At 37.1% G+C, this 18,166-nt stretch overlaps 2 protein-coding genes across 2 annotated transcripts; one reads left to right on the forward strand and one right to left on the reverse strand.

Moving 5' to 3' along the window:
* The first annotated feature begins 1,362 nt into the window (after nt 1-1,362).
* Nucleotides 1,363-2,690, forward strand: LOC103703345 (major pollen allergen Ole e 10-like). The gene is made up of 4 exons (XM_008786170.4): nt 1,363-1,506; nt 1,977-2,005; nt 2,138-2,372; nt 2,505-2,690. The coding sequence occupies exons 1-4, from the start codon at nt 1,440-1,442 to the stop codon at nt 2,528-2,530; spliced, it is 357 nt and encodes a 118-aa protein (XP_008784392.3). The 5' UTR covers nt 1,363-1,439; the 3' UTR covers nt 2,531-2,690.
* Nucleotides 2,691-5,397: 2,707 nt separating this feature from the next.
* LOC103703346 (uncharacterized) lies at nt 5,398-17,141 on the reverse strand. Its single transcript, XM_008786171.6, has 5 exons — nt 16,677-17,141; nt 12,604-12,671; nt 10,953-11,104; nt 7,466-8,066; nt 5,398-5,896 (listed from the first exon to the last, which is right to left on the reverse strand). The coding sequence occupies exons 1-4, from the start codon at nt 16,864-16,866 to the stop codon at nt 7,508-7,510; spliced, it is 969 nt and encodes a 322-aa protein (XP_008784393.4). The 5' UTR covers nt 16,867-17,141; the 3' UTR covers nt 5,398-5,896; nt 7,466-7,507.
* Between the last annotated feature and the right edge of the window lie 1,025 nt (nt 17,142-18,166).

The raw sequence follows: 18,166 nt of genomic DNA on the forward strand, positions 1-18,166 counted from the left end.
GTTTGTATTATCTCATCCACTCTTGGTGTGTAAGCTCCGCACAGAATTAATAGTGACGCTAGTTGCCGTTGTGGGTAGGGGGTTGTTGGGCCAAGGAATTTTCTTTATTTTTCCACTGGCTAGTTAAAAACAACAAAATTATGTTGCAAACCATGTAGGCACGGTGATCTGGGTTCTAGTTCCTCCATTTATACAACGTTTCGGAATATTGTGCTTATTGAGGACTTGTTTGGATATTATTATAGGATTGGGTTGAAAATTCTGTAGAAATTGGACTTATTGGTCCATCCATCTTGTACTTTCTACGAGTCTGTCCAAACCTAACCCATATTTTTTTTATAATATCTTTTTTCTTGCACGATTTGGGTTGGATGGTCTTTGGTTTATACCGAGTCATGCTTACATGAATGGTCCAAACAATAAATCCTACGAGATTTTCAGTTCAATTTTGTAGGAATGCCTAAACAAACCTTGATTCTATGTGTTGTATTAGAGATGCGTAAACAAATGGTCTTATCAAAAAATATCTAACAAAAAAAAGAACATAATTATCAAACTATTAAAAAGATCATTCCCTCTTCCTTCATGATCATTGCCATCGTCCGCTGCTGCTAAAAAGCTCCTCATAAGAGCTTTCTTCATGATCAACTGATATGCTCCTTAGAGTTGATACCTGGCTCCCGAATGACAAGGGAATGGGAAGAGCCCCAAACAATCCTTATATTGATCCAAAAAGGTGGGTCCAATATATCTACCATAACAATTTAGGACCTCACCCAAAATAGCTAGTTGAAGATATTTTTTAGGCTTGTTACTCTTATATAAGTATCCAAATCTTCTCGGCGAATAACCGATATGGGACTAAACACACACCCTCACAAGTCCTCACATACTCCCTCCATTCAAACTGTGATTTTCTTATCAAGCTAAGGATTCAAATTTATTTAAATCTAATCACAAGCACCATAATCAGCTCGTAGTGTTCTTTAGTTCATATAGGCTAGGGCCGAGTTCGTTTTGATACTATTTGTTACAATTTAGGACCTCGTTTAAAAAAATTAATCAGAAGATTTTTTTTTAGCTCCCTATATAAGCATCCAAAATCTTCCCGGCAAAATAAATAATGTTAGACTAAGCACACGTCACAGGCCCGAATCAATTTTCTCGTATGCACATTTACCTCGTGTATACAAGACTCACACGCAAGGATGCATAAGAAAAAGTCGGCACTCCACGACGTCAGCCACGTGGTGGCTTCCTTTTTCCATCAAGCGCGGGCTCTTTTCAGTGACCCACAATTTGTCAAAGCCAAGGCGCGGCCGAGAATATAGCCGTTGCGCTCGCGGCTGCCCTCCTCCCCCTTACCTTAAAAGGGCCCCTTTGCTCTCACTTCAGTACTGAGCGCCACAATCTTTAGTCCTCCTCTTGAACGCAGAGCAATGGCAAGAAAAGTTGAAGCATCTCCCTCTCTCCTACTTTTCTCTCTAGCACTGCTCCTGCTGGCAGGTAATCACTTTACTGTTCGAATTCTTATTCTCCCTAGAAATCTAGCATGCAAAGACATGGTGCCATTGGTGTGATTTGTTCTTTCTTCCTTTCTTCTTTCTTTGAGCAAACATCAATGTGGAAGATTGGTGTGACGAAGTAAATTGGCTCTCGCGTAAATATATAACTGAAATTGATCGCTTTTTGATTCTTATGACTGGGCTCGCAAATGGCTGGCTGTTCACTTACTCTTCTTTTGTTGAACGCCCATCTTTAGGCTTTCTTCTGATGTAGATACTTTTGGGTTTCTACAGGATGCTAATTAGATTATTCGCTGTTCTTATATTCAGGAAACAAAGTTATATTCTTGTTGATCTCATAATCCATCATTTTTTTTCTTTTCGTTTCCTTCTTTTCAAAAATCTAGTTCCTTCAAGCTTTCAATCTGTTAAGCATCTTCGTAATTCTCTGCCTCTGACATTCTTTAACAGGGGAAACAGTACAGTTGGTGCAAGGACAGGTAATTATAATTATCATATAAAAGCTTACATACATGCTCTGATATTGTTATCATGCAAGCATTCTACCCGTAAACAGAAGAGGAGGAACAAAAAGTGACAAGATTGATTTGTAAGCTTTCATCCTCTTGCAGACAACTTGGTGCGTTGCAAAGCCTTCATCCGATGATGCCACTCTGCTAGCAAACATCAATTATGCGTGCTCTCAGGTGGACTGCAGTATACTGCAAAGAGGCTGCCCATGCTTCTACCCAGATAACCTCATGTCCCATGCTTCCATAGCCATGAACCTGTACTACCAATGCAGGGGCAGGAACAACTGGAATTGTCACTTTAAGAATTCAGGGCTTGTCACAACGACTGATCCAAGTAAATTACCAGACCGACTATATCGGATTTCTCTGGCAGAGTCCTTTTTTACTTGCACACCAGCTGACCACTCAAACTGACTTCCAGCAAAATAAATCAAATTTAATCTTGTCTTCATGTCACCTCTTGCAGGTTTTGGTAGCTGTGCTTATGACTAACGCAAAACCAAGATGACAGCAGCCCCCTTAAACCAGTACATTCCAGCAGCAGTGTCATTCATTTGTATCGATTGTTTCTAATGATCGAAGAAGAAGTTGTTGCTGTCTTGCTATCAGAGAAATATATAATCGGATCAATGAATATTGCACATTGTGATCATCTCTTCTGGCATTTTCTCCTTTGCTCGTTTACTTTTGCATGCCTTATTTTCATTCACGAATTATAGTTTATTCACGTAATAATGGAATAAAGAGAGCATATGCTTCCTGGGATACAGTTTCTCTCCGAAATTGGCCAGTGAATGTGGCAATGATGTCAAATGTTCATGAAAGCCATGGGGATGTCGTTGATTGATTAGCATGCCCACAACCATGCTTAATAGAATGCATGGACATGTCATCGCCTTTTCTTTACCAGAACGTTGATTTTGTCTCGACAAATTTTAAATCTGACAATTGCCTGGCAGTGTTCAGATGGCAAGTGGAATAAAATTGCACCCATGATTCCACTAATTTGACTGGATCCGTGGACAGTGCTGTCCATGCTCTAGCTAGCCATGTTCTTGGCCTGATGAGGATTGAGAACTGGCACAGAGGACTCGAGCCGAGCTCACGTTCAGTGCAGCTTGATTCATCTATTTTAATATTTTTACTGAATGACTCCTTACTTTATTATCATCTTATCATATCTTTTTTTAATATGATAATATCAGTATATGGTACACAAACTCTCGATTTAAATGCCGAGACCATGTCAGCAGATTGTCCTCTAGATAATTCAAGTAAGGTTACCGGCCAATTATATTAAGCAGTGGGGAACTATAGGCCTCTGTTTCGAGCATATGGATCAGGATGAGATCTCTGCTGCATCATTACAAAGTGATATGGGGGCAGCTGTGCGGAGTAAACTGTAGGGCTCTTGAACCAGTCATTCTTGTATGACCTCTGCTCAGCTCAGAGAAAACAGGTGATTTAAGACAAAGAAGTTCATCGATGAAACTCGATGTCAGAACTAAGATTGCCATTTGAACTACAGGCATGTTTGGTTCGTAACCGAAATGGAAATCAGAATAGATATATCCCTGACGTATTTGGCCCATAACCGGAATCGAAATGGAATAGATAATTTAAAACATATCACCCCTCTCCGCTCTAAACGAAACGGCTGGAATGAGAGTCACACATTTCTATTCTTATCCCAAAGTCTAAATCCCTCCAACCAAATATGCCTTTAAAGATGCAGAACATCACATCCCTAGAACATGTTACTACAGCAATGTTCTAACAGTAACTTCCAGTAGAAACCAAAATGATTGCCCAGCAAATCTTATGTGAGATCTAGTTTCATTTTCTTTCAACTGTTAATTATGTTCATTATAAATCTTGTAGACGTTCACAGTCACTACTCTAGATCAACCCACGCCAACAACTATAGAAGAGGTACGTTCATCCCTAGATATCATAAAATACTTATGTACAGCACCCACAACAACGTTACTCCCAATATGAGAAGTTTAATATCAACAACGTAAGCATAACTGAGTTAAACGGTGAACAATCTTCTATGAACTATCATGTACTTGCAAGTAAACACTTAATAAGTGGTTGGAATGCTACATACAAGCACGAGCTTCCAAATGATATGAACTGCTTGTTCTATGGTAGGATCCTATCCATTATTTAAAACCTAACCTGATATTCTCCTACACAATGGTTGAAGTTAGTATGCGTCATAGAAATATCTTTGATCACTAGCCATCATGAGTTTAAGAAGTCAACTGATGGCAAAATGTAATTGAACAAACTCGCGACAAATGCCTTGTGACACATCCGATAAATGAAAAAGAAGATGGATCCTTTATAGGAGTTACTTGATGTTAAATAGGAGACAGATGATATGATTTGCTCATATCTCTCAAACCAACCAAAAACATTAAAACAGATAAATTGGAGATGAAACTAAAACTAGAAAGTAATACAGTAAAACTACTTGTAATATGAAATGAAAGAAATATTGTAAAACAATCTCAGCTTTCAAAAATATCGTACACAACAACATCCAAAGACCATTAAAAATCACAGAAGGAAATGCTTTTTACATTGGAGGCGAGCAGAACCACCCTAGCAAAACCTCTTCTGCAGAAAGGATTTGCCCTAGAAGTCTTTCTTGAGCTTGCCTCCTACCCAAGTCAATGAGGTAACAACCGAATAAAAAATTCCAGAACTATAAGAGTCAGTACATGCCAATCTTTAGCAAGAGAAAATGGCGCTAACGTCCATGCGTATTTTGACTATAGCTCTTTCTAATATGTTTATAGTAAAGATGTATGAATTAGCAGTTTATCTGATTATATGCATATTTTTATGTGAATGAGTGAATTTAATCTACAAATTTCTGAACACTCTCTCCAGAGAGTGCTACAAATGTTCAGAAAATACTAACAGCAAACCTCTTTCTATTTTACTGCTAATTAAAGATGATCATAAGTCCAATCTGAGTGATGGTTGATGCATTATAAATTAGAAAATTGTTTGCAAGGGTAATTTATGAAACAATATATTAAAACCAAATGTGCCTTTCTCCTCCTGGAAAATGTATGTCATGCTATTTTTCTCTGCTTCTTTTAATATCCGGCATGGTAGTTAAAGGCATTTTAACAATAACTTCATCAACTAAATAGTAAACATATATTCAGAAAATAAGAGAAAAATCAATTTATGGATTATTATATTATCTTGATACGATAAATCCTAACTTTAATCAATGGCGTCATATCAAAATGACAACTAGATAGGGGTCAGACTCCAGAATCAAGGTAGTATAATGCTAGTTTATAAAACTTTCAGACACGGATCGATATACCATATGCTAAAGCCATCAAAGCATGGAAAGGTCTTAATAGACTGGATAAAGTGAATTCTGGTTTTAAGGCAATGCTGTTTCTCTCATCATTTACACAACAAAATAATGCAGCACCACATGGCAGATCATAATGTGATTTTTCCTATGATTATCGGGTCTTGATTTGAAGCTCATGAATTTCCACATAACCCACACTTCCATGGGAGTAATACTACACATATTGGCTTGAGAAGTTCTTAAGCAGAAGACAAGGCACTCAGCTGGCAGAATGAATATCGTTTGTCATTCCTTAGCCAGGATATGGGGCGTAAACAGCTCAGATATGACAAAACTGATCAACCAGAAGCATGAAAATGAGGTCATATGCTTGTTATGATAGCTAAGTGAGGATGCAATAATAGCATGTATCAGGTCCTTTTGGTGCCTGAGCAGTCAAACCCATTATATTACTTGCTCACACAGATGAAGCTTCTATTCTTATGGCATGAGTAGGACAAATAAGCCTGCAGACACAAGTTATATTCAGGACAACCTTTAATCAGAAAAATCCAGTACTGGCAACTAAAAGAAACTTCAGAAACAAGTTAGTTAACTAGGATGATTAGCAAGACTGTGCCATGATGTAACAAAAACTAAATCAAGGTCGATAATGCCAAATTGATGAGAGATACATGAAAGTTTTTCTTTCTCTGCACAAAAGGATTAGTTTACACAGATCAGGAAAATGAAGCATCAGAATATTTATAGCAAGATGGAGACAGATAAACTTTTCTTTGAACCCCAAGTCTTAATTTATAGCGCAGAAGATGTGACAATCCTTTGTGAGTTCGAATACCATATCTATGTATTTAAATTCAAGTAACACTCAGACTAGCTTGAGAAGAAGGAAGTTAGGGAGATGGCATAGTTGATGGCCTGATGCAACTTTAGCCTTAACATCTGAAACATGTGTGAGAGTTTGTTTTCAAGTGAAAATAGTTAACCCTTTAAAATTTTACTGAAATGTGTGTGAGTGCAAGCTTTTTTTCCACCCGGCGGGGGGGGGGGGGGGGGGGGGGGGGGGGGGGGGGCATATCTATGGATTTGTTAATTAGCGAATATTTATCAAAGTTAAACTCCCATTATGCAATGGAATGCCCATTAATCACATGATGGACTGGCTAGGAAATTTTGGAATTTCTTGCTTAGCATCATGCCACAGTGTCATACTCAAAAAGGAGTTTTGTTGATCACATTGGCACTTCAGACTAATTTTCTAGTTTTCTTCTGTCTCCAGGTTGTGGTTAGCCTGCTAGATCTTGTTGGGTAATAGAGATCCTATGCGCACTTAAGCACTAGTTTTGTTGCGTCCCAGGGTGATGGTTAGCCTACTAAATCTTGCTGGGTCACGATGTAGTAACTCCTAGGCTTTCATAATTTCTAGTTTCTTCTAAATTTACTGGGGACTATAAGGACTCACCGGTTATACCAGATTTTAGATCTAGAACAAGGTCATGTGGTGTCCTAGGTTAAGGAGAAGCATGACAGACTAAGTGCATGGCATGTACTTAAGATTCACTGTGATAATGAAACGAAAAAGCTAACCATTCATTAAAAGGTGTGAAGAAAATAAATGCTTCTTTTGTTAGGTATTCTTTTGATGAAGATGACCTAAAGTCTAAGACCCCATTTGAGGGATGTTGCATGTGCGGGGACTCGTATAGGCATGGGTTCCCACATTGGTGTGTTAGGGTGGTCTTGGGTAGTTAAGCAAGGTGAAGGACCCAACAAGTACCTTTATGACTAGCCTTCTTGGGTAAGGTCCCAAGTCATTATAAATGATATTAAAGCTGAACCAACCCATGATCCATGTGGTCTAGGGGACACTGCAACATAAACTTTTCTAGGATTGACCTCCAGCCTGTTATAGTGTTTCTATTTCTCATTGGACCACCCTTCCTTGGTAAGGATGTCAAAGCTTAAAGGAGAAGAGCATGCGACGGATCCCATATCAAGCGTGAGTACTTAAGGAGTGTCTTTGATCCCACATTAACAAAAACATGCCAATAATGAATTAAGAGTAAAGGCCTTACCTTAGGAAGTCGGGAATAATGAATTAGGGGACAGCCCTTAGATCAAGAAGATATCCATTGATCTGGTAATGATGATTTGAATACTTGGAGTAATGCTAATCTCTGTCTCTTGCCCAACTTGCAACTTGTGTAGCCCTTAGAAATTCCACCCTTCAGTGTTTCACAGCCACATTCTACAGCTTTTCTTCTCAGAGAACACAAGGAAGCAGATGCCTCGGTTATAGCAGCAATGTCCTCTGTACTATGGTCAGGGTGATCATCTTTCAATATCTGCCTGGAGGTTTCAATTGACAACCCATGGGGTTCTTTATTCTCCTCCTTTATGGTTCCGGATTCTTCTGGCAACGTCCTTTCAGTATCTTCCTTGCTGCCACTTCCCCACCATCTGACACAAACAGATGACAAGCCATTTGCTGGAAATCCATATTTGAATTCATCCATGAAGGTAGGAATGCCTCTATACTGGATCATATTGGGCCAAGTAGTTTGTGAAAACTTATTTCCTTGTGATTGCAGAACATGTCCTGGCATGGGAACTCCTTGCTGCAATTTTAATGCTCCTTGTGTGACACTTGGTGCTCTGTTCTGAACTTGATTGCCACTAAATTTAAAACAAGACAGGATTAGGCAAGAGGAAAGAACCACACATCATCTGAGCCATCTAATCTTCACAAATAAATCAACAGCAACAAACAACCACACATTTTTCAACAAAAGAAGAAAAAAAAACCTGTACATCTTCAACTAACAGAAGTGGCTCACATCAATCTGTACATTGCAGTGCACCAACAAGAAAGCACCACGGTCCACCATGAACCCACAGAGGTATGATACTTTAGATGTTATTGTAATAAAAAAAAAGAGAAAAGGCAAATGATAAGGTGAAGCATAAGGATTGCCAAGCTAAAACATATCAATTTCTTGATGCAGACGAGTGATCTGGTGTATTCATCTGCAGAAGCATATCAGCTAACGAGCTGCGAACCAAATGGACCAACTGACTTCTTAATGGATTCTCTTAATGATCCAGCTTTTCTAGCTGTTATCCTAGAAAGTGTTTCTTTTTTACAATCTTTATTTCTTTTCATTTCATTGCTCTCAACTAAGATCCTTCTTGGTTTCATATAACTGAATTTGTTGCAATTTAATTTACTGATCTATCATGTAATTTGACATAGTTCAACATCCAACATGTAACCATAACTACTGACTCAACTACAGCATTTTGGCCTATACAGCAAAAGAGATTGTAGGTTGAACTACAAAAGTTTTCAAGTGACGGTTGTTACACCAAAGCAATAAGGATTAGTACCATACAGTTTCATAATTTTATATAATGATATACGGATCTTAATATATATTATATTTTACCATTACTATTAATAAGGGTATTATTTTACCATAATACCCTTATTAATTTTACCATTACTATTAATAAGGGTATTATTTGATATATTACTTCACATATTATATTTTATCATTGCAATGGAGAAAATTGTTATAACAGAAAATTATATTAGTAATATAATAATAACAATATTAAAAAATATGCTATATACATTTATAACCAATATTTTAAGGTATAAGTACATGTTAGTATGTATACTACTATTAATATTATAAAATCATAATAGTAGCAAATGCATTATCATGATAAATTTATATAATATAAAATATAATGGGTTAAGTTCTAGTCACATCTAGTGTAACTCTTATAGATTTACATCTTTTTTTGAATTGGATGATAGGGGTCCGACCTCACTAAGTCAAGCCATTGGATTCAAGGTTTGCCATCTCGGTATCGGTGTAGGTACGATCCGCATAGGCAAAGCAGACCAAGTATCGGTACGGTACAAAATTGCATACCAGTTCGGTATTGGTACCGTATGGTACGTCCGGTATGGTACGATACCAACTGATATAGCAAACTGTGATAAAATTTGGTCTACTACCTCTAAACTGCTTACACACTAAAAATCATATAATTTGAAGATCCCTATCCTATATATCAAGTGGTCAAAAACTAAAAAAATTCATATGAAACAATACCTATTATTTGACCACTTAATTAATAGGCTAACAGTTTCCAAATCACATGATTTTCGGTATGCCTATTAGACTATACCTTAAAATGGATCAAAGTTTCATGTCAAATGGGCAAGTTGGAACACCCTTGTCTTTCTCACTGGTGCCCAAATTCCAAGCTACAAGTTTCAATAGGTTCTGATTTAGCTGTTTATTTCCAACATCATATTCACCATTTATAAAGTTATTTGTTGCATTAAATTACTTGAAATAATTGAGAATACTTTTTGGATGATCATTTATATAATTTGTTTCGAAAAATATAATTTTACTGGCTAACATGTCATTTTGTAGATTAAAGTAAATCCACAAAATAAAGTTAACTGTTTCTTTAATTTACCTTTTATTTCCTTTGATTTTTCTAACATATTGCAAATTTTTTAGTCATATGTACATATAATCCTATTTTAATATATTTTTTCAATATAATTCATCTAGGTACCAACACTCTACTAATTGTATGCAGTCCTCTGACCATCTACATACTGCAGTTGCTTGCTACAACACTTTCATCACATAGCTATATTGTCAGATTTATTATTACAAGTTACAGTCACATGTAGCTAATACATATTGAGTATACAGAAAGTGGGTTTCACTGCAGTAAAATAAGAATAACATCTAATAGTTTGAAAGCACCTAGTTTTAGAAAAAATGAGTTCTATGATGGTTAGTACACAAGAAATTGGAGAAGTAATATGAAGCACTTAAACTAATTGAAAATTTGCCCTTTGTTTGCCTATTTTAGTTTTCTTAGAACAAAAGGAAATACTTTTCTTACTCTCTCTAAATATTCTTTTCTAATCCTTCTGGCCATCTTTAATGACTTGACCAAACAAATTATTAAAATGAGAGATTGTCCATTTATCTAAACTCTTGATCATAACAGTTGATATGGGATCAGTTAATATAATTCTAAAAGGTTGTTAAACAATGTTGCTACCCTTCAATATAATTTAATTAGGGGGATAAAGTACTAAGCATAAGAACTTAGGGAAATAAAATAAAATGGTGGGAGATAAATTTAGCCCCTACTAGTAGAGCATATTTAGTTATCCATGATTGGTGCAAAACTTTTTAGCATCAATATGACAAAGAAAAGAAACAGCATTCTTTTAGTTCTCTTTATTGTTTCGGAAGAAAGATCTCCTCGTGATTCATATATTTTCAGAAAAATATATTTTTAATAGATAGGAAAATTTTCAATAATGAACCAGTGTGCTACATTGTAATGTGTATCATTCTAAGAACTGTCGGGACGAGCACGAAATGAATAAAAGATACTAACTTGACAAAGCAGCCATGTACAGACAAAAATATGTTGCACTATGTAAAGCATCATCAGATACAAATAAAAATGAAGGATTTTTTTGCACTAAAACAGTAAGGCAACTTTGCTCACAAGGTTGTTGATGATGAACCAACCGACATTGAAGGCATCACTTTTGAAACATCAGTTCTTTGGTTTGCTATCTTTGGCAACTCAGCTAGCTCTTTAGTTCTCTCTCTTTCAGCATCCTTTCTGATATCTTCCACAGTCTTCCCAGCAAGAAACTAAAGAACATGAAGTTTATAAGTTGCAATACCATAAAAAAGTTTTTTTAAAAAAGGAACATTGTACACCATCAAACATGGCTCTCAAGAACCAATAGAGCTGCAACAGCTGATGACATGACTGTCATATGCCAAAGAGAGCTTTAGGAGTGGGAGCTATAAAAAGATTTACCATAAAGGAAAGAGCAAGAAATCATCGAGAATCTTTTTCTAGAAAGCTTTTCTCTACTATTATGTTAATAAGCAAGTCGATGCTCATTTGGTCTAACTGAAATTTGGTTTGAGATCATGCTGAAGATGCTCATCAGTAGCAGCTAAAATTTCAGATTAAGTGGATCAATTTCATTAAAATCTTTGTCGCATCTTATGTGCCTTTTAGCTGATCTAACAGCAAATAGAGTCCTATTGTTGGAACAGATGGTATATGCGTAACCCTAGTGTTCCTTTTATTTTATCAGTTTGAATGATCACTTTTTTCAAAGAAGTGGAACAAAATCAAAAGAACATAATGAGAAAGGTGATCTGTCCCTCTTTAGCATGATGAGACCCACTCATATGATCATGAACTGAATTATACAAGGTTTTTGATCTTACCTCTAATCTTGATCTGACTCCCACTTTGATTCTGATTTCATTCAAGATATTAACAATGATCTCAAATATTTACCAATTTCGTTATGACCAAATGTATACACAAAAGTTTATGTGTGTATCCTTATAAATTATATAGGGTGTTGAAATGGTTAAAAGGAATCAAAGGAAATAAAAATTATAGATGGAATGTATGAAGAAATTATTTGTATCAAGTATTCTAAGTTTCTAGACGATGTATCGTTTACTTCTAAGCAATATATGTCTTGCATCAGAATCAGGGTTCATCCAGGACCGATTAGACTTTGTTAAGCATCAAAATGTCTCTAATTTATGTAGAAAGTACGATGAATCTTCTAGGAAAAGTTAGATAAATCAGCATTGGTTGAATAGAAAAGAATTCAATTGTCAAGCTTGCCCGAGAATATCGCATCATAAATAGAAGTTCTACCTAAAGCACATCTCTCTCTCACTGTTGTCTATCAAGTTATGTACATGTGCATGTGTCTACATATGTAATTTTGTATGATGCACACATATGACATACCTCTTAGCTACTAAACCATGAGGGCATACGGGTATGGGATAGGGAAAGAAAAGCATTCCGAAAAGGAAAAAGAAAGGAACAGAGAAAGTTCTTAGAAAGCAAGACTCCAGAGAGGGGGCATCTTAGGTAAACATTCCAGCTAGTAAGTAATATAAAATAACTAAGAAAGTTTATTTTCATGTTATTTACAAAAACATAGCATTTTAAAAGAAGTCCATTTTACAATTATGGCCATAGAAGATGGAAAATACTTAAAAAATTTCTATGCATTTGTAACCCACAATCGGCATGGGATGATGTTCCTAAACAAGAATAGTGCAGTACTGGATACAAATAAAATACATCTTATGTATTGACACACCTTACGATATGGCCACCTTATAATACCATTTTCACGACATATCCTCTTCAATGCACTAGTACAAACACCTGCAAAAAGCGAATTATTCAAACTGCATAATATATAACACAGAGATATCATTTAACATAACACAACAAGCTTCCTTCCCATCATTTTGGGATCTACAGTTGAATTACAACATTTTGGAAAGAGAAACTCTCACAAAAAAAATCCGCAGTTGAATAGTAGATGAACCTTGAAACAATGCACAACTTCATGCCAATATTTTCAGATAGACACTAAGTTTGTTTATGGACAAATAAACATAAACATAACCAGAAAGCAATTGTCCCAACTACTCGAGGTTGGGATGGAACAACAACAGAATTATGGAATAAATCAACAGAAACAAAAAAAGTACTCCTGTTCCATCAACTATCTTCTTTCAGACAGCAAAGTAAATCCAACCTTCTACAAACTCTAATTGCACTATATATATCAAATTAGGCTTCCCTCATAAAGTTAAATCAGCATCCATTTTACAAGCTAGTAAACAAATATATATATGAATATTCTATTATACTTGTAATGTTGCCTATACAACCTCAAAAATGCAGTGGCTCAATGGCAGGCCTAGTAGACTAGGCAAGCACCTAATGTTAATGAGGATAAATTGATTAAAATGGATATGTTTTCGATATAAATAAAAAGAGTTAGTACAAAGAGGATGAGACAGGGAAAACAAGAGATTTTGTTTTGGGGGTTGGGGGGGGGGGGGGGGTGTTGTATTGAGGTGGAGAAAGTTGTTCTACACACTAATTTGTTATTAATATAATGCCTGTCTTTTTGCTGCAAATTTCGAAATGAATCAAATTAAAATTCAATCAGTGACTTGGTGGGTCTGGGCTACATCATGTGCTATCCATCTTCACACATTTTAAGAACTAAGAGTAAAAAAATTCAAAAAAGCAATTGAGTCAATTTAGTGTTTCATTCTCTTGATGAGAAACTACTTGGAATATGATCGAAATTCAACATCTTATTGATAATTACTTACTAAACAAGTCCAGCAAGCTTCAAGAGACGCAAGGAAAATTGCCAATTAACAGAATAGCATATTTAAATTTTTGATCCAGCGACAACAAATTTCAGTGGTTTCAATTTGGCACTAGAAACTTATGAATATTTTTTCGCTCTTCTAAATTACGATATTCACAAGCAATATTTGAGTGGAAGACACATTTTGACCATATCAAGTTTCAGTCACAAAGTAGAGACAATTCCTTCTATTCTCTATTTTATTTTATTGTCCAACAAATGGCACCCCCTTTGAATTCCATCTGACTTTAAATTGGATCCTTCCTCTGCCAAAAACTTGTAGAGATCATTTTGTTTGGCCTTCTACACCTTTGGCTCTATCTAGGAGCATCCTATCGGTTTCCAGTCAATGTCTTGCCTTCCACATCTCCTTCCCCTCCACCCCAACCTTCCTCCTATCCCTCCCTGCCTCTTCACTCCGTCCTCTACAACACCACCTCATTCTCCTTCTCCCATCCACTTCTGCTTCTTCTACCTACAGTCAATGTGATATGCAGTAACCTTAAGAACCCTTTTTTTTTTTATAACATCTGTCCTTGTATTTTGAATTCAGCATATTTCTCAAAGGGCATACAATAGTACCACATCATAGACACCTAACCCTGAGTATACTTTCCTATCTAAAAACCAGCATCTAACGTGGATATCATTATTGATCAAGACAACGATAACTGTGATTATTGGAACTGCAATAAATAGCAATTTAAATCATATAAAAAGTCTCTATGTAATTTATTATAAATTATCTCTTTTTTACATCTTTTCATGACTATGTGGATGTTTCTACATTCGGCATGATATGCCACTAAGGTTTTAAACATGCACTAACAATTGGCAGTGTTCTACAATTCTGAATTGTAATTGAAGGATTGCTTCCTTGGCTTCAATGCCAGAAGGTTTCGAATATAACTATGACTAGTTATTTCAATTATATAACTACCATAATGGGTGCTGTAAGTGAGGTAGCTTAGAAAGTCAAACTGAGGCAGCTTAGAAAATCAAACTGAGGCTCCGCACTACCATATGACTTGAGAATCCACCTGATTGACCATAGAATGAGGATTCCTTTTCTCCTCCTACTGAGTTCTTGTGCGTGGTAGTATTCCTACTAAGATGACCACTCCCTCATGTAAGATATTTAACATCAATCTTCCACCAACAGAAAGGGATTTTGAGTGGTTCAAACTTGTTGTCCAGACCCCAGAGGTACAATTTGCATTCCCATGTCTTCTTTCAATTGCATATCTCCATCAGTCATCTGACGATCCATATCACCGTCAATTAGGTTTTACAGGTTTTGGGAGTTGGGTTGAGGCTTATTTTTGCACTTATTTACATACATATAAGGCAAATTGCAAATTTGTGGTGTGCTACTATTGGGGAATAAATAAAGCCTCAGTTCCTATGCAAACATCAAGCAAGAAATGCATCTCCTCTTCAACTTCTGCTCCCTTTTTAATAGTTTGAGTTAATTTATATAAGTTATGAAGCTAGTCTGATTTAAAACTTACTAAATATCCTATTTTCAACTTGTATATGCATTCAAATCATTCCTCAATATGTCAAAAGACTCAAACTGATTTCCAAAATATATGAAAACCACAATGCCCAAAGATTGCCTCCTTTCTTCTTCAGTTATTGATTTGTGGTCAGGTTTGTTCTGAAAAAAGATTGGATAGCAAAGCTTCAAAAACCCACAAATCTAATGAAAGCTTGTCTCAATTAGAGTTGCACAATGCAGGAGCAGGAACGAATTGTGATCCTAGAAAATGATACGAAGCAAGACTAAGGAGCATTAAAAAAATTAGGAACGTACATATTAAAAATAAGGAAACCTAAAAATAGCAGTTTTTAAACAAAAGAAAAATGATGTAGATCAAATCGGGCACTCAAAGAAGGAAGCAAAAGATTAATCTGAAATCTTCTTAGCTCTGACATGGCTGTGCCTAGTATTCCTGCTTTTCCTTTCCAATTCATTTCTGGGCATTAACCTAGAAGCAATGAGAATAAATTTTCATTTGTTTAATATGTTTCATTCCTTTCTATAACTCATCCAACTGAAAAACCATATCATATAAAAAGAACAAACAAGACTTAAAGAATGCACGAATCATCCTATGCCCTGAAACAACCTCTTAAGTAATGGGGAAATATATGAGATTGTATCCCTATGGTGAAAAACAACCTCTTAAGTTTAACTCTTAGGACTAAGCTAAATAGGCCAATGGATCTTAGTAACAGTTAGGATCTGAATCATATTTGCACCTTAACATGTCATCCAATGAATACCGGGATGCTTTCAGCCTTTCACGATGTTCTCTTTACAAAATTGGCATCTCACTACTCTGATTAAAGAACATGCTTTTGAACACCACAATCAGTTATCATCATGAACAATCTTTCCTATGATTTAAATAGAACTCTCATATATTTAATTGGGTCTAATAAAAACAAGAATCCTTCTTTAACATTGCCAAGGACAAATTTTCCGCTTTCCTCCGGCAAAAGAACAATGAAGCACTCTCACAACAATGATAATGAAAGCAAAAAAAGAGGGAACAAAAAATTGGGGGCGAAATCAAGTTGTACACCTTCAATTTTTAGTTCAAGAAATGCCTCAAGCCATCACCCACAAAAAGAAGGAAATTTGAAGCTAATGATCCGCCAAAGAATCAAGAAAACCGATCCGAGAATTTCTTGAAGACAAAAAAGGACATAAGCAAGCCATTACATGCCAATAGAAGAAAAATCCAAGTTTCTCCACCTCAGAAGATGAGATCTTCCATATGCCAAAGAATCAAGGAAACCAATTCCAGAACTTCACGAAGACAAAAAAAAGACATGATCAGAACATTACATGTCAATACGAGAAGAATCCAAGCCTCGCAACGTCAAAAGAAGAGATCTTTGCTCGAACATATCAAACCAAAAAACACCACCCCAAAATTGAATTCTTGCAACGGAAATCATGATGGAAAATAGGAAGAAAGAAGTACCGAGGTTAGACGCGGCCTCCGCGATGGGGAGGGAGAAGTACTTGGAGATCTCCTCAAAGGAGAGCTTCCCGCTGGGCGGCGGCGGAGCAGAGACGGGCGACGCGGTGGCGCTTCCGCCCGGATGCAGCTGGTGATCGAGCAGCTGCTGCTGCTGCTGTTGGGGGTTTTCTGACTGGGACGCGGACGTCATTTACAAACATCCAATCGTAATGCAACAGATACTAAATCCACCGCGAGGAGCGTGTTGGAGGAGCAGCAGCAGCAAGAAGGATTGGATGCCGTTTCTTTGTCTGGATTTTGGCTTTCGTAGCGAAGGGCCTTAAATCTAAATCAAGAATCAAGAAAACCATCGGCTAGGGTTGGGCGCGCAGAGCCGGCTCTCCATCTCCATTAGACGTGCCAATATTGGTATTGCCCTTTACCTTTATTTGGGTCCAAAGCTATAATATAAATTACATATTCTGTAGGATAAGTTCGTATGCACATTCCCATTCTCCTTCTCATAATATCGAGTTCAGTCCATTAGTCCTCCACCCCTTTAAGTCTGGCTCAGTTTGCCGACCCTAGGCTTGACCCATCCGACTACCATCTTACGGCCAAAGACAGCAAACTAGTACTCGGACTTGGCGCTGGCACTTAGAGAGCCACAGATGACCCAGACAACCAGACTATACATATATGACTCGGGCTTATGATGTAGGCTTTTAAAATATTTTGGATGTGGATCTCATCTGAAACAAGTAAATTTGATCTCGACCAGACTAGAAGATATGGCAAATTCCTGGCTCACGGGTCGCCCCTCCATATTGCCCATGATGCGAGCATCGTGCGCACAAGGCTCATGACTATGAGTCTCGATTTCAATGCTCCTTGGTACTTTAAAACTCTCTCTTCCGCAACATCTCTCCCGCATTGCCTCTATTCCAATGAGCCGCATCATTGCCTCTATTCCATCGTCCCTATCCAGCACCTCGCCGTCGATCCTAAGGTCCTCACCCTTATGATCGCAGCGTCTGAGAAATAAAAGCTCATGCCCATGTTAGCCAAGTTAAAGCCCTTCCTCATCCCTAAGTTCAAGTGTAATCACTACCATTGGAAAGCTATCACCATTACCGTTGTTGCCCCATCATACCTCTCTATTGAGAGATCTCATTCCACTGTCCTTCCTTGCCGGGAGATCCCACACTTGTCTCTCTCCGTTGAGAGATCCTGTGTCATCGTCCTTCTTCACTGAGAGTTTCTGTGCCGCCATATGCTCATCCCTGGCAAGAGGTCCCATTATCATAATGACAACTGAACATGCAAGTTCGATCAAGAGGATTCCCCTGCAGCCTATTTCTCGTCTACGCCCGTTCCTAAGGATCGTCGTTTCCTTTAGCACTGCTTCTTGCCGTCCAAGTCACCAACTTGGCTGATAGTGGCATCTTCATCCGTTGCTCCCTCCTCACCAGATCGGTCTGAATTGGTTTAATTTCTTTGACCGCCTAGTT

This window comes from Phoenix dactylifera, chromosome 5 (assembly GCF_051530095.1).
Source record: "Phoenix dactylifera cultivar Ajwa chromosome 5, Ajwa_hap1_PhDact_Kaust_v1.1, whole genome shotgun sequence".
Taxonomy (NCBI): domain Eukaryota; kingdom Viridiplantae; phylum Streptophyta; class Magnoliopsida; order Arecales; family Arecaceae; genus Phoenix; species Phoenix dactylifera.